Source organism: Amphiprion ocellaris, chromosome 18 (genome assembly GCF_022539595.1).
Source record: "Amphiprion ocellaris isolate individual 3 ecotype Okinawa chromosome 18, ASM2253959v1, whole genome shotgun sequence".
NCBI classification, from domain to species: domain Eukaryota; kingdom Metazoa; phylum Chordata; class Actinopteri; family Pomacentridae; genus Amphiprion; species Amphiprion ocellaris.
Window position 1 is genome coordinate 31,025,124 of NC_072783.1, and position 26,334 is coordinate 31,051,457.

The window sequence follows — 26,334 nt, forward strand, 5'->3', positions numbered from 1 at the left end:
AATTCTAATTAGGCAGAAAATATGAGGAAAAATAGGACAGCAAAGTCGAATTCTGACTTTTGGTTTCCATAAGCTGCAGCTCTCGGTGGGTAAAAAGGCGCACAGACAGAACGAGTGCGCATTAGTCACAATATGAACCAAAGCTGAACAAATCCAAGTTAGAAAATCAATCTAGAGCAGCAAAACAGATTTATTGTCGTGGCAGTTGCATCTCAACTTGTGCAGAAAGCCGAGGACTTAAATCTAAACAGTAAAAGCACCAAAAGTGTCACCTTTATGTCGACCCTCAGGGCCATCAACAGAACCTCTGAATGACAAATTCGAAAACCGACTCTCTCCTCTGGACTCGCTCTTCTTTCATATGTTAAATTTACTATCGGTTGTGGGAGGGTGGTGAAGCAAGCTGTCACATAATATATTCCGCGAATAGATTTCGATGGGAGGAGTTTCTTGCCTCAAGGGGGAAGGTAAACGCAAACACCTTCAGCATCTTTTCCAAGGCGCGCTTTAATGTGGAGCCACAGCCTTATGGCGAGGCGTGGGAGCGGTCCGGCGCGTAAACGGAGCTTTACTCTAATATGGGCTCGCACGGCGTGGAAGTGGGGAACGATGTGAACTTCCACGCACCTCTCTGACCTCTTGCACTGATCAGGTAAGGCAGATTTTTTTTGTCTCTCAAGAAAATACTGTGCTCATTTTAAAAGTTATATGTTATGTGCGCCTTTCTGACGCACAATTAAATTTATTTTTAAGTTCACTTTGCTGTAAAAAAAAAAAGTTGTTCTTGTCAGTTATTTCACTTGCATCCAAAATAAAGGATTGTATACACTTTCAAATACATATTTCTGCACGATATTACTTTTCAAGATAAAATGCAATAAAAAAAAGAAAAAAGTCCAAACCTCTTCTATTTGTTGGCTAGAAATTCGATTTGTTTCAGGAAAAAAAAATACTGACAGAGAGATAAACTGAGTTTTTTTAGACGTGTATCTTTGCAGCGGTGAGCGATGAGGCGCAGCTGGAATTCAAGGGCAAGCAGCAAATTGCATTAGAGGCTGCAGCAAAATGATGAAGAATGGAAGCCTGCTGCCTCACTTTCAGACAGCACAGCACAACTACATTTCTCAATGGGCCTAATTTTATTTACCTTTTTTTCAGTTATATTTTTTTCTCTTTTACTGTGCTGTTTTTCTCTCTTAAAATGTTTAAACAGGCTTCGAGCAGAGGAGGCTGAGCTCAAACTGTCTCCAGAGGGTTTCCACGTTATTTTCCCCTCTGACTGGACTGGATTGCAGACATGCCCATCTTGGAGAAAGAGACGGCCAGAGACCAAGGCAGCCAAGTATGAAAACATGTCACTGTTTCCTTTTTTTTCTTTTTTTTTTTTTTAAGTGTTTTGTGTGCATCAGCTTTGCATCTTTACTTTTTCTGGAGGGTTTACAAAATTCCGTCTCTGTCCGTGGTGCTGAAGTTGGCAGCTGTTGCTGGATTTCAGCACCACGGACAGCGCCAGATTCACATTCCTAACTGGCCACTAGGGGCGAAAATTACACAGCAGGGCTCTGATCTTTTAGTGGTTTAAACCCAAATCCTAAACACCGACATAGCATATTCCCCTTTTCATGCACTCATTTAATCCTACATCAGCCAGATTATAATATAACAGAGGCTGTATTGTGGTTGATCCGTGCTTAATTTTAATAATTTTCCTGATTCTGAAAATGCCCCTCTTTCCAGGAACTCAGTAGCCACAGCTTGTTGCATTTCAGTTATCAATATTAACATCTTGGCTTACCAACAGTATCCAGAATGCAAATGATCAAAACATCAGACAGAAAAGATAATCACTTTGCATTTTCCACCCTTAAAGAAACAATACCCGTGAGGCCGTGGGATTTATTTTCAAATGGGCCTCAAAGCATTCTATATCAATTATTAACTTGGGCTCTAATGATAAAAGCATAAAGACAACATGTGAGGGAATTACTCCTTTAACTAATGAATCATTCAAATATTGCACAGCTGCTGTCCTTCCACTGCTCCTTGTGAGTATTTATACCAATCTGTTGCTTTTTGTTTGTTTGTTTTTACGTGACATCAGGTGTTGCCAAAGGTCCCTGTGCCCCCACTGAAGCAGACCCTCGACACCTACCTGAAGTGCGTCCAGCACCTGGTGAAGGAGCAGCAGTTCAAGAAAACAAAGGCCATCGTGGAGAAGTTTGGGGCACCTGGGGGCGTCGGAGAGGTTCTCCAGAAGAAGCTCGTAGAGAGGAGGGACAAGACGACCAACTGGGTAAATGCTCAGATCTAAAATGACACTCAAGCTCCTTGCCAAAGGTGCATGAACTGAAAAAAAAAACAAGAAAAAGAACACATCCTGCTCAGTTTTCACTTTGTATCAATAAAAATATATTCTTTTCAGTTGTCTTTTTTGTTTTTATCTGTTTTTCCTTTTGCAGATCATGAAAAAGGAATTTGGCAAACTTACTATGATCACTGCAAATTCATTTTACTATCAACATGCATATACTACTACATTTGTATTATTTCTAATGAGCATTAGCTCTGTATTGTTTTTTCAATGAAAATGTATCAAACTACATCTAAAATTGAAAGCTGCTTCAGATTTTCTTTTTACATGTGACAAAATTTCAAGAATAATATAAAACACATTCATTAAAGAGTTGAAAAACAGCCCAGTACTTGGAGATAAAGATTTATCTGAGCCTTTGCTTGTCCTGTTTTGCTTCAATCTTCCCTATTGTGTTTGGGTGAAATCTATCACACTCCCACTCACAGCAGCAGACTCTCAGACTCTCCTTTTCATCTGGCAGTGATACACTGTTATGGTTCTTTTTAGTCCATTGCCCACAGGTCTCAACTCTGAAAGTAATAACTTGAGTCCAAAACGCTTAATGAAGTGACATCTTTCATACGGTGTCCCTGTGTTCACATTCAGGTCTATGACTACTGGCTGGAGGACATGTACCTGAACAATAGATTGGCCCTACCTGTCAACTCCAGTCCCGTCATGGTGTTTCCTAAGCAGACGTTCAGAGATCAGAAAGATGCCCTCAGGTAGGTGCTGGACTTGTGGTTCTGCTGTTGTTCAAATTGCTGAAACTTTATCCACCAGACAATCATCAGAATCATGTAGGTCAATGATAAGAGCAGATAGGAGACACAGCTTATCTGATGCAACATGTAAGATGACATGAAAATAAATATCCAACACAACATTCAAATATTTCCAATATCGCTTCTGGCGGCAGGAAATATTCCAGTCAGGTTTTGGCTTCTCAACTGAATACAAAGAAAGAAACATATTCTTCTTGTGGCAGCAGCCTCAGGACACCAGAATGCAATTTATTAGGTTTCTTTTTTAACGAATCTGCCAGTTGAGTTGCTTTCTTAAGTAACAGAATGGTTGAATTGTGCAAAAATTTCAGAAAATAGGAAACCTGCTACCCATAACCCAAGGTGACAATATTAAATTCCTTGTTTTGTCCAATCAACAGCAAAGAAATTGAGTATATTTTAAAATAAGACAAAGGAAATCACATTTTCTGAATGAGAGAAGCTGGAATCTTTAAAAGTTTTGCTTCAAAATTGATGTAAATTCATTAGTTCTGCTTGACATTGTGGTTCCCTACATTTGTTGGTGTACTGCTGGGAAAACTTGGGAAATGTAGGAAATCTGCTCCTGAAATAGAACTACAAGTTGGCTTAACATAACATCTGACTCTTACAACAGGTTGTAAGAGTCAATTTAAAACTTCCTCTAAATTCCATATTAGTGAAAACATCGACCAAATAGTACAGATCAAACTTCAGAATACTGCAGCATCATTAACGACGTAAAACATACAAAGCTCTTTATCTGCTGACAGGGTTTATGTTCTCCTCAGCAGACTCAGATTAAGATCTGAATTACAGTCATGGAGAGAATCTCTGCCCGTTATTAAATGAGCCGTGGTCCACCAGACATTACACCGGTCCGTCCAGCCCTTTAACTCAACATTAGCTTTTGTCAGCTCGCGCCACACTAACTGAATATTTCCAGAGCACCCCAAGCAGCTGGTAATCTACTGACATGGCCGCTCATTAGATTGGGAGTGACAGGGCCAAGCTCTCCGCTGAGGCTGCTAGTCAGGCCTCATTTAGGGGTGTGGTGCGCCGTGGCTGCCTCCTTTGTATTGATCTGGCTTTGAACGTAATAACACCAAGACAAATGACATACAACATAAGACCTGACACGGCACTGCGTTTTCCCTCTTTGCCCACACCGCCCACTCACACATCCAAACCGACTCTCTCTCTCTCGCACAGATAAACAGCACTGTATCCTAGTAATTTACTATAATGTGATTACTGCTGGCCCTCTGGGAGATGAGAGTATATCTGATTATAATCACCGGCCAGCATGTTCTCCAGCTAACTCTGTGCTTTCTTAAAAATTTCAATCTTCTTTTAGATTTGCTGCTCGTCTCATCAGAGGAGTGCTGGAGTATAAGGCTCTCATTGACACGTAAGTTCAGCCTGTAATGGATTACCTGCCACCCTGAGATCTCAGGGGATTTGAGATTAAAATTATAGTACAATAATGAGTCATGAGAGTCCTCAGAAGTAATCTGATGTGTGTAATAATGACTCTCAGGCGAGCACTGCCATTGGAGTTCGCTCGAGGCCAGCTAGCCGGGACTCCTCTGTGCATGGAGCAGTACTACCGCCTCTTCACCTCCTACCGCTACCCGGACTTAAAGACAGACTCGCTGAAGGTCCATGCAGCCTCCTCAGCACCGGAGCACATGATCGTGGCGTGCAAGAACCAGGTCAGGACACTGGGCCTTTGAGGAGAAATTTCACACTCCATCACACTTCATACTGAAGACAGCATCCTGTCCATTTGAGAAAACAATACAAGGGAATGCAAGGATGTTTGAATATTAGACTTTGTTTTATCAATAGATGTTGAAAGTATAGGACTATTCTGAACATTTAAACTGGCTTCAAAAGGAGAGGGATCTTTGAATGCAATGCATCACAAATGACTGGAACTAAACATCTTCCATGCCCTGAATACAAGGTTTTGTTTCTATTAACATGCCTAATGTTAATTAAATAAGTAGTTAATCAGCAAAAGATAGTGGAATAAAGTTGCAAAATACAAAATACTGACCTAAACGACCAACTCCTCCTTTGCTAAATGGACAGTTATTTGACTGATAGTATCTATAATTTAAATTTCAGCTGAGATAGGGACCAGGCCTGAGTATGCATCCCTGCATTTTATAAATTCTGTCTGAAAACACATCTCTTTATGAAGCTGCCTAGTGTAATGCTATCTAGTGATGCTAAAGTGTCTATTTGAATATTTAAATGGAGCAGAATATCAAATTGAGGATGACTGACCAGGAAATACCAAACATAATAAGTCAGAACGGATCTTGTACAATGAGTGTGATTGCATCTTATCTCACTTTCTGAGCTTTTTCATGAAGCTCTGCTATAGGAAGAGAAAGAACAGTTTTCAGTCACACATTGTGAATTTTAGCTGGGATATTTTCTATTTCTAAGAAATGTTTTAGAGAAATGTAGCTCTGGTCTGATCTAAGCTGCCATTTTTATTGACTAAATTAGCAAAAAAGTCAGTTAGATGCTGCTTTAATTTAATACATTTGGCATGAAAAAGCAGCAAACCTCAAAGTATTAACTTGTATTTGCACATTTTAGGTACATCTACACACATCTGCCTAAATGCAAAATCTTCAAGACTGTTGTTAAACTGATGCACAAATACTGCAGACTTTGATTTAGCATGTTTTCTTTAACATCACGCTTTTCCACTCCCCAAATCCTCCCACCCATAATCTTCATTCTGCTCACAGTATCATCTCATTTCCCCCCAAATATCTCAGTCCTAACTGATAATCTTCATGTACACAAATGCATGGAACCCATTCAGCTAACATCTGCAGGAGCACTCACCTGGAAATGGGTTTGGGGAGCTATCAGTCTTTAGCGCATAAGGGCCCGTCCCTATGGAGAAGTTAACTTAATTACTGCTGATTAAATCTGCCACTTTGTCTGAGAGCTTCCTTGAGTCACATGTTTAACTGATCGCAGTAGAGGAGCCATTTAGGAGGCAGAAAGTGGTTATTTTTAGTCTCTATCATTATTACTTATGTCCCTATTACCTCAACTGGTCAAATACTGCACTACAGTAACTACAGGATCAGCTATAAAGCACTATGAATCTTACTATTAACTTTTTTCACCAGTTTTTCGTGTTGGATGTCGTCGCAAACAGCAAGCACCTCAGTGAGACGGAGATCTTATCCCAGTTGGAGAAGATCGTGAAAATGTCAAAAAACGCTGAGGAGAGACTCCCTCCTTTTGGTATCTTGACATCTGACGGGAGGACAGAATGGGCACAAGCTAGAGACGCACTAACTAAAGGTCCAAAGGCACAACTGCTTTTCCCATTTTTAGCCCTTTCAGACGAGTAAATTCAAGATGTGACTGACTTTCTTCCTTCCTGTACCCAGATAAAACCAACAGGGACTCTCTGGCCCTGATTGAGAGCTGTATATGTGTGGTTTGTCTGGATGAGCCCAGCGGTCTGGAGCCCAGTGACACCAACAGGGCCCTGCTGATGCTGCACGGTGGCGGCCGGGAGAAGAACGGTGCAAACCGCTGGTACGACAAATCATTGCAGGTAGTCACAAAATTCCAAGAGCTCCAATCCTCCATAGCATAAAGACTGGGCAATTATTTAAACCGCCTTCTCTCAGTTTGTTGTAGGAATGGATGGGACATGTGGAGTGGTGTGTGAGCATTCGGCATTTGAGGGAATAGTTCTGGTGCAGTGCTCTGAATTCCTAATGAAATATATGTAAGTTAAACCCCTGCAGCAAAACATATCATCTCAGTGAATGTTGCTGATGTCAACAGTGAAGGAAACAGTGTCTTCTTTGTTCTGAACAGAACAGGAAGTCCCTCCGAGATGGTTAAATCATCCAACTTCAGAGAGCTTCCCCCTCCAAGAAGGCTGCTTTGGAAATGTAACCCCAACATCCAAGGACTCCTGTCAGCATCTGGAGACAGACTCCAGAGGCAAGGCCAACACAAACACTCTCACATGCAACTATGTTTACATATCGTTACAAGTTTTTTCGAGAAAACAGAACATATTTTCTGTTTTCTCCTTCAGGCTGGTGAACAATCTTGACATGGACGTGTTCAAATTCAAAGTTTATGGGAAAGAATTTATCAAGAAACAGAAGATGAGTCCAGACGCCTTCATACAAGTTGCCTTACAACTTGCATTCTACAAGTAAAGTAGATTCCATATGTATACCTTTAAATTAAACCAAAGTGCATCACTATTAATATACCTTTTGAAATCTTTTCTGTGACTCAGATGCAGTAGAAGGCTCGTTCCCACCTACGAGAGCGCCTCCATTCGGCGTTTCCAGCAAGGCCGGGTAGATAACATCCGCTCAGCCACCGCTGAGGCTCTGGCCTTTGTGAAGTCTATGACAGATGAGAGGGTAACTTACACGGTGAGTCATTTTTCTCACTTTCACCCCAAATTACTAAATCCCACATTACTGTTCATCACGGCTGTTTAAATGAAACAGGTGTGACTGGCCACCTTGGCACGCCAGAGTCAGTCTGTCAGTTTAAACAGATGATCTCCCTGCAGATTTGGTGGATGTCTGAAAAATGTTTGGCTGCACTGCTGTCTGTTTGTACAATGTGAGAAAGGCTAAAGTATTTTTGCTTTTCCAACAGGATTCAGAAAAAATGAAACGACTGAGGGATGCAATTAATGCCCAGACAAACTACACAATCGCAGTGAGTATTTTAAGCCATTTAAGAATTGCATAATAATGTCACAGACAGGCATTATGTCCTTATACCCTTCACAGCTTCACCAGACTCACAAGAACTTGAAATATCTTCCTTTCAGTTGTTAAATGTCAAACTCACCGATTAGGCCGTGTTGTGTTATTAGTAGCTAATATAGCCTCAAGCAGAGCTGAGGAATGGACTGCAGAGGTCTGACCAAGAAGTAGTCTGCAAAACCCCAAACTGTCCTCAAATATGATGTGACGTGCCCATTAGTGGGCTTTAGAGGTGCTGCTAGGTGGAGTTTCTTCAGCTCCTTCTGCCACATTAGCTATTTTCCTGCTGCTAGCCTTAATGCTAAGCTCAGCGAAGCATCTCAGGGATCTTTAAAACAGATTTTCTCAACTAACTCTTGGTGAAAAAACATAAAAAGGCACTACTTCTATTTTTAATTTTTTTTCCCCTAAATGGCTACAAGAAGATTCTTTTTTTGTCATGCAGCAGCTGAAGTTAGCTTGCATTGATCTGGCAGAAGTATTTCAGTGACCATGATCCACGTTTTACTTTGACTTTTGGAAAAGTTAAAAAACAAGCAGACGGCAACACTTTTGTGCTCCTATTGAGGTTCAAATTGAAAAGTCTCCATTGTCACTGAGCCAAAGCATGTCTGTCAGGCTATTACAGGAATGGCAATAGACAATCACCTACTTGGGCTCCTGAGGGTCGCAAAGGACCTCAACATGGAGAAACCAGAGATCTTCTGTGATGAGACGTATCTGGCCAGTAACCAGTTCATCCTCTCCACCAGTCAGGTAACATGTAATCCCATTCTACTGAATCTTAAAACAATTTGTCTTTCCAAATTATTGCTTTAAATCCAATGCCTATTCTTGACATTGGACGTCAACGTCTGTTCAACTTTCACCAGTCACGCTAGACGTTCTCGCATAGCCTCATGACAGATGAAACACAGATTTTTCCATAGAGAGAAAAACAGAATTATTGATATCTGTCTGCTTTTCCTCCATCTAACTATGCATTACAAAAAGGTGGAGCTCATCCATCTCCTCTTTAAACTCTACATTGACCTTCTGACTATTCTATCATACCTTTGGAGATAAGACAACCTACAAATTGGTTGCCACCTAAAATCCAGCCTGCTAATGTTGCGAATCTGCAAATTTACCACAATCGTTTGGATATAATTCAACCTAAGCCACTTTGTTAATCTGTATAGTCAGTGAAGAAACAGCTGCGGGAGCAGCTTCTCAATAACAGTCACTAAAGTCTACTGTAATCATTGAAGAAAAAGAACTGAGACAGCAAAAGTGCATCCACAACACAGCAACTACCATTTCCAAAAGACTAATTAAAGATACTTAGTTTATGCTGTTGTTTGGGATTCTGCTTAAGGTTCAACGTTTGCTGTTAAAGTCTTTTTTTAATAAGAGACCTTGCCAGAATCTACTTCCCTCAGGAGCTTCCTGACAGCACTTGAACCCCGCATTTAAAATAATTGCTTTTTTTTCCCCCCAGACAGCCACATACATAAAATTTACGTAGCACACTCACTTTACTGGACATTTGCAGCACCTGACAGTTGTGTTGTTGGTTGACTGAGGTAGAGGTGTAACTGCATTGGATGACTCTCAGGTTTGGTTGCACTTTTACATTTCTGGGAGCAAAACAAACACATCAGCTGTCTTATACTATACAGTAACTTTAATGGTGTTAATGTGTAACTGGAATTAATAATCTATGGTTTGAATTTTGCTACTGTCTCTGAATTGATTTAACAAATACCATGTTACCTGCAAGAAACTCATTTATGGGATATCTGGAAAAATTTTCAGCTGTCTTGTAAACTGTTGACTTCATAAAATAATCCTTGAATTATTCTTTACCTTGAGCTCTGGTAGCTTCTATTTTTTGGGAAGTTTATAGACAAGCTGATTCATCCTAAAAACAATTAGCAACTTATAACTATTATTTAAAAAAATGTTGGTTTGAAAAACAAGACAGGCCTTATTTCCCATCTACTGACCCTTTCTACTCAGTTTTCGACCTTGTTCTTGAAAACTGACCAGCTTTGTTCATTTGTGAGCACATTTCTCTGTTTCGTATCATATCAGAGATTGTCGTGACCACAAACTGTGTAGTACAGATGGACGAAGCCACTGTGACACCACCAACTGGTGACCTCCAACACTGAAAAGTGAAACTTTTCTGACCATTATCTTCAAATGCTGAACAGCTCTTTCGCCTGACACTCAAATATGGTCTAACCCAGGCTATGCAACCTCATGTACAGGTTCCCACCACAGTGGAGATGTTCTGCTGCTACGGCCCAGTGGTGCCCAACGGCTACGGCGCCTGCTACAACCCACAGTCGGACCACATCATGTTCTGCGTGTCCAGTTTCTGGGAGAACACGGAGACGAGCTCGGTGGTTTTCGTCAAGGCCCTGAATGAGGGCCTGCTGGAAATCAGGGACTTGTGCAATAGAAGCAGCGCTGCAGCTACCAAACCGGCTGAGAGCAGCCAGGCAGCCGGGCAGCCTCGCAAATCAGGGAAGTAAGCCATACTGGGAGAGCACTCAGCTGCTCGGCTCAGCACCTTTAGACTTAGAATTTAGCTTTAGACTCAGTAGTTGAGACGCCTTCATGTGTCTTTGTGCAATAGTGTTCCTTTCACAACAAAATACAAAGCCTTAAAATTCTCATGTAACTATATATAGTATATAGATATATAAAAAAAAATATATGACTGAAAACTGGAAACTAGTTTTCTTTTGGATGTGTGTGGACGATGGACTGATTTCGGGTCCAACGCTGACCCTGCTTGACTTAGGAAACTGAAGCCATGTCTGCTTTTGTAAGCACTCATTTGAGGGTCAGATAGTGATTCAACTGAATGATCCTAATGTATATCTCACACACATAGAGTAGCAATGTTATTATACATGACAGAAAAATAAAGACAGGATATATAAGTGACTTATAACAATCATGACGTCCTGTAAATGTGACCCTGCCGACCTCACTTCTTGTTTGCCATTATGTTGTAACAACAAACTGTATCAGTAAAACTGCAAGATCCTTTTAAATGTGTCGTTTCTATTCTCGTACGTATTTGTGCTCTATTGACACCACATAGAATCGGTGCATACATGGAGGCACTTTGTTTATACAGAGATATGAACTTAAACGGAGAAATGGTTATAATCTATGTGAGAAAAGTGAGTTGTGTGATATGGTTTAAGTGGCACATTTGAAGTTGTGTAGCTGTGCTGTATGTGTGTATTCTTTAACATAGCAATAGATATAAAGTGCAACTGTGTGAGCAAGGTACAGTCCAGTGGTGACTGAGGCAAACCACTCTGTCCATGTGTATACATTGCATTTGCACTTAGAGGTAGAATGACGTGTTGTTAGATGGTAGGTTCTCTGTGCAATAACACAATAGCAAGTGCAGTGAGGGTTTATGTGCAATTTGCCAAATCAGCTCATTAGATGCATGTAGCTTCGTGTGATAACAAATTAACTACAGTTGCTATTTTTGATATTCAGAATCGTGGCGATCGACATTACGCATGCAGTTTCGGTCACAAAAAATGTCCATTCATAGTGCACTGTGACTTAAATGCATATTGTGTTCAACCTGTGGTGGCTCGTGTTGCAGGAAATCAAATCAGTGGTTCTTAGCAGTGAAAATGTGAGGATGTTTGTTGTCCCGTGTCCACATGACATGTAAATTATGTGTCTATGTATCATCTGCCAACATGAACGTGAACCATAATTTTCAAATTCCATAAGCGACACACGTGCATGTTTATTCTTACATAATAGCTGTATTTTTATATGTCCACGTGAAAACATGATTAAAGTAAATTATTGTGAAAGGGAATTCAAAATGCCTTAAAGTAATGCAAACGTTTTTCTTCACAGTTCCTATCAGATGTTATATTCTGTCAGTGTTTAATGTTTTAACTGTGATGTTCATTTGGTGTTTCGACTTGGTGCTTGCTGTCTAATCTGAGTGAACATGTAAAAGAATGTAATATTTGTTATGTGTTATTCAGTGGGTTCTCTGTTTGATCCATTCATAAAAAGTAACTAATGATGAGGCTAGTACATCTGTTGTATAACAACATTGTGTTAATGTGGCCTGATAAAATGACACTCATTCATTGTAACATTTTTGTAAATGGTATTTAATGTGAAACGCATTGTTGTTTCATTTTGATATTAAGTGTGATGCAATGTCCTCATCATTGTGAAAAGAAAAAGAAAATCTTTATTTTTTTTAGGCTAGAGCAATATTTTGTTGATGATAAAAAAAAACTCACACATTTAAGCTGTACTAAAACTGGCATGTAGCAAAACTGAATGCACAGCTCCATAAATAAAAAAGCAATTAAAACTATTATGCTTAACACTGTCAGTGTTTTTTTGTTAAAAAAAAATTTAAAAGTGCATCCACCTAGTTGTCCTTAATATATTTTTTTTTCTAAATTGTTCACAGTATGGTGCAACAGTTAAAGATGACTGCTAAAGCCATTACATTGAAAGTCATATATGTGTGTTGTTGTCTTAGTGTTTACTCGGTTAATTACGAAACAAATTTCACCTAAATTAAAAGAAACAAAACAACAACCTGAATTTGCTCTATTTATGCTGCAAAAAAACCCCACAAAACTGTTTAAATACAATGAGGCCTGATAGCACTTTAACTAATTTAGTTTCAGTCCTGAATTACACATTATTTAGTACTGCCACAATTATTACAACCACATTTGTATGCTGTTACACTGTATTTTAGAATGAAAGTTGACTTGTGGGTGTATTTTGTTTCAGTGTGACAACACTACATACTCCAAACCTGTATTTATGGAAGTGGGAAGAGGCTTACAACTTCAAATTGTTTTTACAATATAATGCAATTAATCTGCTTCAAATGCCTAATATTTATACCATTAACTCCAAGATGTCAACACTTATGTAACATTCAGACGTTGAGTGATTCAATTAGAGATGCAGATGTTCCTCAAATGCATTAAAAAGAGCCAAAATGTCAAGAATTGGACGGTGGAATAACATATTAGACGATAACTACAAAACTACTGGAGTAAATCAGTTTATACACACAAAAAAAATAGTTTGCCCAAATTATTTTCTGTTTTCAACCATAATGCTAAGCTAACGTAGCTGTGAAGTAAATCCTAACCAAGGTTGTCAGTCTCAATTACAGTTCTATGTGACCAGACTCATTTGCATGGGGTTGTCTGTCTGCAGCATGGTCATTGCACTGACACACTCCCAACAGATGGCCTCGTTTCACTGGCATCTGATAAGGTCTTTGGGGAGAGACACAAATTTAATTCTCCACTGGTCGAGCCACTGAACCACGCAGACCAAGTGCTCAAAAAACATTAAACATTTAGTCAAGCTCCCATGAACTGGTCCAATTAAATTTGGAATACAAATAGGGCTGGGCAAAAACAAAATATGCAGACTCCTGTGGATTAAATAAACAGTTCAGTGTGTCAGTGGTAACAAGTGCAAAAAAAACTGTAGAGTTCCATGATGCTGCATATTATCATGTCAGCTGGTTGAACTTTAAACCTGGTTTGCATTGAAGCACATGATGACACAATTCACTGTAATACACCGCTATGTCTTAAAAGTCTGCAGGGTAAACATGTGATTTTATTCCTGCTTTTTCTTGGACATGCACAAGGTACTTCTGTGACATGATTCTGTTTAAGAAGCTTATTACGTTTCCCTTTGGAGCAGGAACTTTGTGCTTGCAGAATTTGCATGTAGCTTCATTCTGTTCTATGTCACGTTAACTAAAGTCTGCAAGACCAACAAAGCATCTTCGTTTTCCATCCATAACTACTTCTGTTTCCGCAGCACATCAGGTAGAAGTGCTAACTTCCAGTCAGGATGCCAATCACATCTGTGTGTGGCTGTCTGATTACATGATATGAACAATAAAACAGATTTCAAGCCATAGACCTTTTATAAAGATGGGCAAAGTGTCCACATACGTTTCCTGAACAGACGTTTGGAAGCTCGGTGTGGCGGCTCCGTCCATCGCCATCCTGGCAGTGCCGGACTTCTCCTAACTCACATCTAATCCAAAAATGAGCTAAGAGTTGGAGCGGGAGTTGGTGATGGAGCCAGTTTTTATAGGGGTGGCCAAGCTAAAACCATTATTCACACTAATGCAGCACTAAAGTGAAATCTCATTAATTAGTTTTTGCATGTTTGGCAAATCTCTGTTGGTCTGACAGTAAATTTTTCTGGTGACTTGCTTTTATCAGTTGCATAAACCATCTAGAAGTACAATGTACCCCTTGAGTAATGTTAAAAAGTTACGCTTTATAATTTGTTATTACAGTTTAAATTACATTTGGGTTAGAATATACCTTAAGTTCTGAGTATGTGCACTTTAATTTGAGGTGGACATGACCACTTATCAAGAGTGGCTCTTAGGTAGGCAATGCAGACATAACGTGTCTGGGCCTTATTGTCCTGTGACATTACCGACCTGCCCCTGAAAGCAGCCACGCCTTCATAACTTTCAGTCTTAATACAATTTAAAAAGATGAGTTATATAAAACTTTCATACAGCTGCCATGACTGGGGAAATTAGCTTGAGAAACTGAAACAGTTTGTTGCACCAGACTGTAAACATCTTTATGTCTGCTGTAAAGTTGGCATTTCCATAAAGGGGCCTACGGGGATTGAATCACTTTTGCAGCCACCATCAAGTGGCCATTTGAGGAACTGCAGTTTTTTTGCACTTCAGGTTTTAGCTCCGTAGGTTACCACTTGCTGTGAGCGCAAACTAAGAAAGATTGGCTGTCATTTAGTAAGCTAACCTTTGATTTGTTGTTGCAATTACTGGCAAGTTAAAGCAGCTCCTGAGCATTAAAGGTGGACTGACATCCAAAGTAAAAGTGATGTTGATAAATTGATTTATTTGATTTCTTTTCCATTCCCAGTACTGTGGGACCACGTCTGGAGCTGATGCATTAAGCAGCCTGTTCATTTCACATCCTCTCAGTCTTTCTTGTGAAGGAGATCCACAAATGCTTCTTCTCTGGTGGAAAAATTCACTCACAACTTCAAAAAAGCCAAGGCATTCAGCATTTTCCAATGAAGACAGGCATTAGGATGCAAATCACTCCAGCAGTCTGTAGCATAACGAGATAATTGGCAAAAAGCAGAGAAGCAATCCTGAGGTCACCAACAGTTGACAGCACCTAAACACTCCTCAGCCCTTTGCCCTAGAGACTCTACAGATTTTGTCTATGATCATTAAAAACACAATCCAAGGCAATGCAAAACTTAACTGTCAAATTTGCTCCATTTATACAAGAAAATGATTGGATGTTTAGTGGCAACGGCTCCTGCACTTCATATTCCTGAAGCAAATCCTACAAGACACAACAGGGATACAGTCACAAGAATTCCCCAAGTCTACGAAAGATATGCAGCCTGGATGGAAAGCTATCATGTTTCCTCCAATATTCTTACAAAATCAAAGAAATAAAAAACATTACACATCTTGAATACAAATTTCAACAAGCAAAAGTGCTCCAGTATAAGCTCTCTCCTTAAGTAGCACTGAAAAGACATTGCCCCTAGGTCAGTTCAATAAAATCTATGACCTTCTGCAGCCCAGAGAGATTATCATTTACTGTAGGCCTACAAACGGTGCTTTACCACCGAGAGGCTTTTAGTCTAAGTGGTTTCCACCACAGAAATGGGCAAAGCACCCCATGAGTCTTCTGGCTCGGCCTCCTCCAAAGATGAGTACTATTTGGGTTCAGGGGTTCTTAAAAAAAATTCTTCCACCAGCTGACACAGATTGCAGTCAGTTTGCAAGATCCTAGAAGTCCAGTTGGGGTAAGAGATTCACATGTTTAAAGTTTTACCAGATGGCAAAACTCAGCATAACATGTTGTAATACACAGACACAAGATTTTAACAGTGGAAAGTCATCATAAAAGCAATTATTTCACCTGATAGCATTATAATAATGAGGCTAACTGTAGAAATATGTCATCGAGTAGCAAATTTAATTATTTAATTATTAATAATGATTTCTGCTGAACGACTGTGCGTTATTTCAAAAGATCCTCCTCTACCGCACCTTAAGACTGGCTTTATTCAAGTAACCATTTGAACTATTTTTCTAGCACAGAGCTACTATCAGTCTCAATGCATTTTTTTAACCTTATTTCACTGTATTACAAGAGTCCATGCTAATTAACTGAATTAGAACATAAATGCAAATTGTCTTTTACACCTAACTGCCAGATGCTTGTAAGAATTAAGCATCTAAAGTTTTATAAACCTCTGCGCTTCATTTTGTTTGTCTGAAAGGTATTTAGGGCCACTGTGGGGAAAAACACCCCACACTGCTGTGCGAGTCATCTCACAGGTCTAAAGCTGGCCAGTCTATTGACAGAGCATTAAGCCGGGTCATCGAAGGCCAGCACTGGCGGTGACTGGTGCTTTCGCTGTGCGAGGAGCAGCTTGTGACAAGACTTGGCGTCGAGATCAATGGCGGAAGCCCACCTGGAGATTGATGATGGGAGAACATTACCACTAATAAGCGTCTGCCACGCTGCAGACAGAGTCAGAGCCTTACCTGCTGGCTGCTATCGACTGGAGAGGGGAGTAGAGGGGAGCAGAGCTGTCCATCCACACCCCCTCCTCCCCGCTCATGGGCTCGCCACAGTACAAGAAAAATGAAAGAGCACCGATGCTGTGCTTCTACCTCATCTGAGAATGACAAAAAGCAAAGCAGGGGTATGAAACCGAAGACTCCTAAATAAAAACATCTTTAAACAGGGACAATAGTTCTTAAAAAACAGTGCAAAAGGCATGATTTAATAAAAAAGTTCGCTTCAAGCGCTGCAAAGCTCAAAAATCGTGTTGTAATCATCATGTACAGTCGTTGTAATGAGCATCTGTAATTGAACATGAATCACAGAACTCAGCAGCTACAAGATTACAACCATTCAACAGCCAATTAGTTACGCTAAACCTGTCAACTAACCATTTATATCATTATCAAGCAATTCAGACACTCCAGCAATGATGCAGCCATCTTTGAAAATGAAAATGAGCTTGACATTTTCCCACCAAAATGGGACAAAAAAACCCCAGAAATGTCCCATTGTCTTCTGTTCCAGATACTGACATTTAAAAAGATAGTAGCGCTGCCATTCTCTCACATCTTTCAATTAAGGCTGAGGCCATATTTTAGCTGTCTGTTTTCACTCACAAAGGAATTTTGATAATGGCCGTTCTGGCATTTATGAGGAACCGGCTCCCAGGGCAGGAGCTACATTTACACACCATCTTGGAGCCTAATTGGGCAAGAAGTGAGGCCCCATTAAATAATGTGCCTCCATATAGCATATGCCAAGAGCTGAAAATGAACTTCTTCCATGAAACTAGTCCTATTTAAGAAAGATGTGATTAAAAGCGCCTATTCTGCTGTGACAGAATCCTTCAAATCCTGCAAATTTTAGCTTCATGCGCCCACTAAGTAGATTTTAAAACAGGGAACAAGTGAGAATTAGGAGAAGAAGTTGCTTAAATAAAACAAGAATTTCCAAAACATGGTATATTTTCTGACTGCAGTGCGATAGTATCACTGCAATTATTATCGAATGAAAAACATCTTAATCACACACTGTTGCACGTCACCGTGGTGAAATGGCCAACTTCAAGCTCTTCACTTCAGCAACTGTCAACAGTTTCTTCAGCTGTTGTGATGTGTTATAATGAGGCTCTGCTGGATGACAACATGACACCTATTCATCTCGAGGCCTTCTAATTTCTTTTCCTATTTACTCTCCCCTTCATTCAGCCAAGCTACTTGTTTTCTCATGGTTTCTAAACTATAATCCATCCCCGGGCTGCATATCAGCCGTAACGCAAGCCATGCTACTGTAAACGCAGTACCTAAACACTGTTGGCAACATATGATTCATTTTGGGATTGGAAGATCAATAACCAATTTGAGGATGACCTGGTGGAGAGGTTCCAGATTGCGAGGCTGTGCTCCACTATGCGGCGTAAATCTCGGGTTGGTGGATGTGTGTCTAGGCCTGCCACGGCTCCTGCCACGGAGGAATGATTTATGTTTCGGCCCTGCGACAGGTCCAGCAGCGGTTGGGCTCTCATCGAACAGCCGCGGCTAATTTGAGTGGCCTTGGCGAAAGAGGTTTTTCTGAGTGAATAGTGGGGACGATAAGCGAAAGGGTCAGAGTGTTGCAGTTGGAGAAAGTGCAAAAAGTCGGGATTGGTGTAGAAGAATCATTAATCATTAGCTTTATCATTATCATAAGCACACTGTGCAGCTCAGGGTAGCAAAAACACCTCAAGTAATCACATGCACTTCATAGATTTGAGAGCATAAACAACAACAAAAAAAAAAGAATGTAGGAAGTGAAAGTTAAAGCTCTGGAAGGTAAGTGGTTGTGCCGGGCCATCATCTTAAGACCAGAGTCAATCATCCACAAAAGCCCTGCAAAGAGACAAACGTTTAAACGCTCTCCTCACATTGGAGTAACAACCGTTCGTCCGCCTGCACGGCCTCCCGATTCAGCCCGAGAGCTGGTTGCATAAGTGCCCGCTATGAACGGATCCAAGGCGACAGGAGGGAGAAAAGTTAGATGGAAGGAACTCATTAGGAGAGCTGCACTCTCCTCACAAACCCCATCTCGGTAATGCAGGGAAATTTGTGAACTGGCCATGAGTTCTGAAGGATATCTCATAACAGTTGACAAGTGAAAAGCGCCACCAGGCAGCTAATAGCGATACTGTCATGAGGGCAAATAAAAAGGCATGGCTTTGCAGGCATGTATGCTTTGTGGCTCTGGTCATGTGAGACACAGTTTTGCAAAAAGGCAATTCTCTCGCTCCCTAAGTTCCCCTAACAGATCTGTTCCGCTGCCAGGGCCAGATGTGAGATGGAGGGTTTGTTGGCCTTAGGAAAAGAGGTTGAATGAGGAGAAGAAGGGGGGAAAAAAGGTGTGCTTCATTAAGTGCTCGGCTCCCAGGTGGCCATTTGTCCCAGTAGCGTCGTCCCTGTGGAACAGAGCTGTGTGGGGTGGTGAGGAGATGAACTGAGGCCCACAGTGAGCAAGAAAGCAGCATCTTGGAGCCCACAGCTGCCAGTGACTCCATCACTCTCCAGACTCCACCAACTAAAGCACACACCATGGAGCAGCGCTCGCTTCCTGCCAATTACAGCGACCCATTAAGAGGAACAAACGCCGTTTCAACAGATGGGAAAATGGAGGTGTGTTCATTTGCTTGTTTTCGGAAAGAAGAGACAAAGCTGATTTTGACACAAATGGGCTTTTTCTTCGGCCTATTGTATGAACGGACCAACAGGGAGTTTTTCTTTAACTTTTAATTTCTATGAGACATTTCTGTGCTTAGTTTGCCAGAATGTGGTTTAACACGGCATGAATTTAAAAAAGTTACAGAGGTTCTGAAGGACAAAAATGTCCACATCAAAAACAATGCCAGAAAAACAGTATATATTAATATTATTTTAAATGTGAGTGCTTTATCTCTTTAGATCTACATTAGTCCAGATCATAATTACCAATGAGTCATTCACTTTCATGATTATAGACCTTCAATGCCAGTTTGTTTACATTATGCCATTGTTGTTGTTTTTTTAAATGAAAAAATTCATTGTTTTCTACGAAAAAAGTGCTAAAAGTATGGAGTAGTGACGGTGCCAAATTAAAAAAATAAATCTAGAAAAGAATAAGCAAATAAAAGTGGAAATATAAAGACGAATAAATAAAATTTTAAAAATAAATGCTGCTATATAAAGAAATATTAATCAAAAACTTAATCCATAAAAGAAAAGGCTAATAAAAAAACTTGAAATTTAAAGACAAAATAATTTTTAAAAATTAGAAGAAATGTGCTTATAAATAAAATCAAAAAATAATTTGGCAAAATAAAGCAATATTAATCAAAAAATGAATCCATAAAAGAAAAGGCTAATAAAAGAAACATAAAGACAAACAAATAAATGTGCTTTTCCTCTGGTTTTAAAGCGACAATAAATGTCGCTTTAATAGCAAAGGAAATATGCGCAGAAAATTGTGCACAGTGGGAATGTCGTTGTGTGCAGGCACAGAAGGAATCCTGATTGAGGAGAAACATGGCGGCGGCAAGTCTAACGAGAGAACTTTTAAGACTCGAAGTTACAGAACAACATGAATATGATGGAGAATACGTTTTGAGGACGGTAGTTACGAGTCTAGCGGCTTCACAGTTGGCTGTGTTTTTACACGACTTTTGCTACACTTCTGCCATGAGACAAATTCATATCTGAAACGTGAGGGTTTCTGCTCCCTGTTCATTCCAACTGCTGGAACATCGAAGGGTTTAGAATCCAGTTAAACAACCTATTGTGATACTTCAACTGTTTTTTCTCAAAAATTTCTTGTAATCAAAAGAAGATGAACTGTTATGGATGATTGCATGTTTGACCTTACACCTGACAATGACCCTGCAGATCTGTCATTTTGAAAAGCTATAAACGGAGTCTAGAGTTTAAAAAGCCACTTAAAAATAAATCCGCTAATAGAAAAAAATGAGTCAATACCCTGAACTACCAGAAATGAGAAAATGAGTTCTGTTCCCTCTTACTGATGAAGCAAATAACGCAGCTGAAACTCAAACAGCACCATGGGGAACACACATACTATGATCACAGTAGTTCACAGGGGAGCTGGCTGTGATATAAACTTCATCCAAGCACTAAGAGGCATTAGGAACTTTATGAGCCACGCAGCTCTGAAGTATTTCTGTGGCCACTTTTCACAAATTCTGCTTATGTGTTTTGTTTTCCTTTTTCATACATTCCTGAGCTCATTTGTGTTTATTTACTTCCAGGGGGGCTGTGCAGGCAGATGACTGGAGGGGGGAAGCAGAGAGAAAGTAATGGTTCCACGTTTAATGAGCTGCTGGAGATCGCAATATCTGGTGACAGAGAGAATCCCTCTGCCGGGTCTCTCCTAAATCTCGCTCTTATTGCTACGAGCAGCGCGACGATATCTCACACTGGAGACGGAACTTCAGGTTTTTATGGGTGCTCAGGTAATTGAACAGCAGGAGGGGGGAAAGGTCTAATCCACTTATCCGTAAAGGAAGTGTATTCAAACCAAATGACTGGTGAATTGATACTGGGAGTTACTCTTTACCCTAACTCTTAGTAATTTGTCTGAGAGATATGTTGGTGAACCAGCAGCGTTTGGCACCGGAGTGATGGTATTATCTCGGCTACATGCGTCCTGGTGTAAATAAGCCTGTCAGTTTAGCCACTAGTTCATATGTAATAGAGAACAGGGCTGAGGGATGACGGCAGCGTCGCTTTATGGCCCCTCTAGCCACACTTGTCAAGGAAACTAGCCCTACAAGACAGCTCAGATGCACACAACAAATAGGCTTTGTCTCTGTAGTTTACAATTACCTAACGCCGAGACAAACTATATAGCATCCTCAGCCTCTGAGCTGACTCAGAAATATCAGTTGCCCAAGACTCAGTGTTACCAGTGAGAAAGCGAAAATCACCGATTACAAAGGCAGAGTTTTACTATATGAACAAGTATATGGCGCAGTAAATGATTCAAATGTGATAACTACCAAAGTGACATCAAGGTGCTTGGAACATGATGAACTATTGCACACAAACAAGAATTTTATCACATTTTCATCTGAATGACAAAAAGAAATGTGCAACAAACAAATCAGTTGTACCTGTAAATGCACCTAATTGCCCTTTTTTGTCTTTTTTGGTCTGCTTTAACCCTATGAGCCTTCTGTAGTTATCAGTGTAATTTCCCTAACTTTGCTTTCAAGCTCTTATCTTGGTCATTTTGAAGGCTAACCATAAATGCTGTATCTTGTTTTTTGTCCAGGCTATCCAGATCTTTTATCAGCTGCCACAATAATACTTGTAGATGATTATATTAGACTTCATATCGAGGAAAAAATGCTTTGTATTATCAAACTATTATGTTTACCTGTATTGTATCTCACTGTGAAGTGCTGGAACTAGAGATACATTTTCATAATTGTGTAGAGAAGATTGCTTGTAATATGGCAATATCAGAACCATGATAATGGGAATTGGGAAAAATATGTGCTTAATGCCTAACAGAAATACATTTTATTATTTAATGTACATGTTCACATACCTACTTGCGGAGGTGACAAACCAGGGAAATATTTCATATATCTTTGCAATGACAGGTTCATGAGTAATTGTGGAGATCATATCAAAAAGTTCTCGGTCTCATCCGGAAACAAGGGGTGGAATTCCCATTTTAGGGCATAACTGTATACTATAAAGTTTTATATCACTTTTCACAAAGACTATGATAAAAAATAATGCAATCTTTCTGCTGTGACGCTTTCCAGTGAGGTCGAGAACTTTTTGAAGAATCCTCGTTTGCAGGTTTTAGCTATTCTTAAATTTGATTTAAATTAAAATTAGTTTTATTTGACATTGATTCGTCGCACAGGCAAGCAAGCAGAATTGTTAGAAAGGTCAAGTTGTGTAGTTTCATTTGATATACACTACACTTTGCTGCAATATAATTACATTAAGAGCAATTTAGCCAAGAAAAGGGCAAATGAATTTGGGTTCCAAGTCTATCCATCAAGCTCTAAAGTCTAAATGGAATTTTTGCCACTAGGGGTCTCACAGTTGAAAACAATAATAAAAGACATCGTTGATGTTGTGGTGAAGCAGCTCGGAATCTTGGGAGATGTTTTCTTCAGCAGGGCAGATTAATTAGGTTATGCATTTGTGTTAAGTTTGGTCACGTATCTTTGCATGACATCATGTAATTCTAATTTAATAGTTGCAACTAATGCAAGCTAATGTATTACTGATTTCTAACATTACTGCAGCTTAATTTAAGTCATACTCATCTGTGGTTAAAAAAAAAAAAAAATCAATCAAACAAACAAAAACATTTACAATTTATTATTTACCAAAATAATATATACTTTAACACAGAATTATGGACTTCTCTTAGCTTGCAAATCATTGCAAACATTTGACATAATGTAAGTGCACGAGTCAACAAAATATGTAACACTGGTGTAATTGATTTTTGACATTTAAATGCAGAAATATTCCATATTATAGCTTTAATATATCCTCTTGATCCCAAATGGAGAACTTGATCATGCATAAGATGTTAAGCAAAGGGCAAAGATAAAAGAATCTATTTGAGCACTTCTTCTCTCAATTAGAAGCCATTAATCCCCCTGAGTTATGATATCACGTTAGTATGTCTCATTTATGTTGTGATTAAAAAGGATGTCTCTTTGTGGACTGGAGGGCGTTCGCAGATGAAATCCAATTAATACTGAGTAAAGAAAAGCCCAGCAGGGATTCACTTTTTAAACCAGGAAATCGTCAACCCTCTGTGCAGCCTCACTGGTGAGCCAGTGTTGCCTGTTTAAAAACACTGTAATTACAGCTCTGTTGTGGAAAAACAAGCGAGTTTTAAGTTTCTTAAAGTATCTGTGCGAAACAGTTAGTTTGTCCAACATCCAGGAAAGTGAGTGCTGCATTTGTGCGCTGCCACCCTAACAGTGACAGCTCCATAACAAGGCCAGTGCACGACGGAGCCTCGAGGTCCACTCTGCCAGTGCTACTCTGAAAAGCACTGAAAGCACATGCAGACAGATCCGTCCTCTCTGTGGACGCTCAGAGGCAACCTGCGACACGTGACAGGCCTTTGCTTCCAGTCATTCTGCCTTTCATTCCCCACAGTCCACTGTCAAAGACTCCTCACATACATGAACAAAACAACATATCAAGCACTTTGGAAACCCACAGTTACGGTTTTCTCAAAGATCAAACGTGTGTCAAGTTAATGTTAGCTCTGTGAAGCAGTCAAAAGCCTCAAACATCTTCAGTTTGAAGTGGTATAAAGCGAAAGAAAGCAACAAATTCTCCCCCATTAGATGTTAGAATCAGCTGCAGTTTAATCTAAGATTCGGTTAACTAACCAATGTAAAATATACTCAAACTTATTCTGTTTACTTTGTTTTTCTCAGTTAACGGCTGCTGCCATGTGTTGGAATCTAATCATATCCTGAAAATGATCAAGGCCAAAAAGTCAGTAAAATGTCTCCTTTGAAATGTTTGGGAAGCATCTGTCTCTGGAACCTTTGAAACCTAGTGAGAGACATCTGCTTGATGCCATAACACAAGCCAAAGCACCCTAAAATCAACATATACATACATACACATCGATACGTCTCATTCGGACATGCAGCTCCATTTAAAATGGTTTTAAAGCAAATATAAAAGGTGCGTCTCATATTCCTTAACAAGCTTCCTGGAGCACTTTGAAATCTCTGCCAGGGAACAGAATGTATTTTTCTCTTTTTGAAATTATGATTGGTCTTGCGCAGACGCGAAACAGATGGTGGTATCTACCTCCTGGGTGAGAGGAGCAACAAGTGTGCAATTAAAGGACCTGAAGAGATGCTTCGTTCAGAACATATGAATTCTGGAAAGTAAAACCAATTCAGTTGTATACCACAAAATTAACAGTTCCTACATGGTGCATTTGGAGAGTTAAATTTGATGTCTAGAATCCTAGAACATGGTAAAAATGAAATCAGTAAGAACGCATGAAAGCTAATGATTAGTTCATGCAATTTTACATGGTCAGCAACATGAGGACTGTCTTTAAATTAGCAGTTTTTGCAATTGGAACTGCTCATCCTTTTGCCAATCTAGCATTTTTTTTCCCACTAAACATGTTGAAGTTGTGAGTTTTCTAAAGAAAAATGAAGGACAGAGCTGGGACAATGGATTTCAAATGGGTATAAATGAGAAATTACGCAATATTAGTATCCAGCTTGGACCTTTTTTCTCTCTCCTTTAAGTGCATCTTCCACACTAGTCCTCACTTTTGTGTGTGAGCACCGATGGCCTTGCTCCATCTTTCATTCAAGCTGAGTCAGTATCAATCACATGACACCCCAATGACAGATAGGCAATCTAATAACACTACGAGCCAGAATAACTTCACTCACTCAGTCCTTGACCTCATGGAGCGAGCAGTCAGTTTGCTTAAAAGCTACAGCTATCACATAAAAATGGATTTTTCTTTCGGATCAATTGCAGTGGAAGCCTTTGATCTAAAATGGCCACAGAATGCTGTCACTAATAAAGAATCGCTGTTGTCAGCGACTTATATGCCGTCTCCACTGCAGGCTATTTAACCTCAATAAAAGACAATGCAAGCAGGTTTTTTCAGAGCGGTGAAGGAAACACCGGTGCAACCAGGAACCATCTCAGCATGTGTAGAGCCGGAGGAGAGGCACAATTACCATCGAATAATAGAGGCGATGCCACTGCTGAGGCGCCACACAGGACACAGAGGAAGTGGAGAAACATTTCGGTCACGCCAAGTTCAAACACGGATACAGCAGTGTGAAGCGAGGACATTTAGAGACAAGGTTTATGAATTGTGATGGCACAAATATGATTTAACAGAAGAGCAATGTTGAAATTTCAATAACTCCAGCAAGCAAACATCCTGTGGAACATTGTGATTCATTGATAGCTTATTAAACTTAATGATGTTTAGAGGAAAATATTAATTAACGAGTGACAGAATATTGTATTTTATCTTAGTGGCTGTTCCAAAGCAACACATATTATTGTAATTTGGAACCTCTAGCCGTTTCTTTTGATTAATCCTAGCTTTAAAATCACATTTTTGTATCTTGCTGAAGTTTAAAACCGCAAATAATGAGAGGTTTGCTGTTAAACTTGACTGTGTCCCGCTCCAGTAATGTAACTGCTGTAACCAGATGCACCTGTGCTAAAGGGTCTTGCCAAAAAAACATATCCTAATAAATCCCTTTGAAAACTGCAGCACACAGATTAATTAGAGTAGGCAAGGAATATAAACACCTTAGAGAGCGCTCTTTGATGTGTAAAGTTTCATTTTCATTTTTCTCTAAAAGGTGTCAAATTTATCAGCAAAAATTTACAGCAAAGACAGATTTGGATCTACTACTTAATGCTAAACTGGTCAACTTGATCGGATTTTGTGTTGGATTTGTCTTGGTTTTCATCTGTTTTAATGTAAGCAGTGATTACTTATGCCAAAAGCGTAGACTAGCAACAATACACGACTACATGTTCCAAGGTTAGAGTCCTTTGCAAATCAGTTCCATCCCACAAGAATCCCGATGTCCCAGGTGTATTTACAAGATTCATCTTTTCATTTTTCATGGGATTTTTATCACAGAAACGACAAAGTAATTAGTTGCTCATGACAACGAATCCTATTTTTGTCTTATGTCTTCAGTCCAAACAAATATAAGCCACAGCTCCCAGGGTTTCTACAAACATATCAATATTCAACTGATAATG

At 39.7% G+C, this 26,334-nt stretch overlaps 1 protein-coding gene across 1 annotated transcript; it reads left to right on the forward strand.

Annotated features, from left to right (window-relative positions):
* The first annotated feature begins 404 nt into the window (after positions 1–404).
* On the forward strand, positions 405–12,289 carry LOC111582227 (choline O-acetyltransferase-like). Its single transcript, XM_023290806.3, has 15 exons — positions 405–652; positions 1,214–1,342; positions 2,102–2,293; positions 2,960–3,078; positions 4,475–4,528; positions 4,658–4,832; positions 6,282–6,459; positions 6,549–6,718; positions 6,795–6,895; positions 6,988–7,116; positions 7,214–7,336; positions 7,424–7,565; positions 7,798–7,860; positions 8,529–8,666; positions 10,166–12,289. Exons 2-15 carry the CDS (start codon positions 1,298–1,300, stop codon positions 10,430–10,432), a joined length of 1,896 nt encoding a protein of 631 aa, XP_023146574.1. The 5' UTR covers positions 405–652; positions 1,214–1,297; the 3' UTR covers positions 10,433–12,289.
* The last annotated feature ends 14,045 nt before the right edge of the window (positions 12,290–26,334 follow it).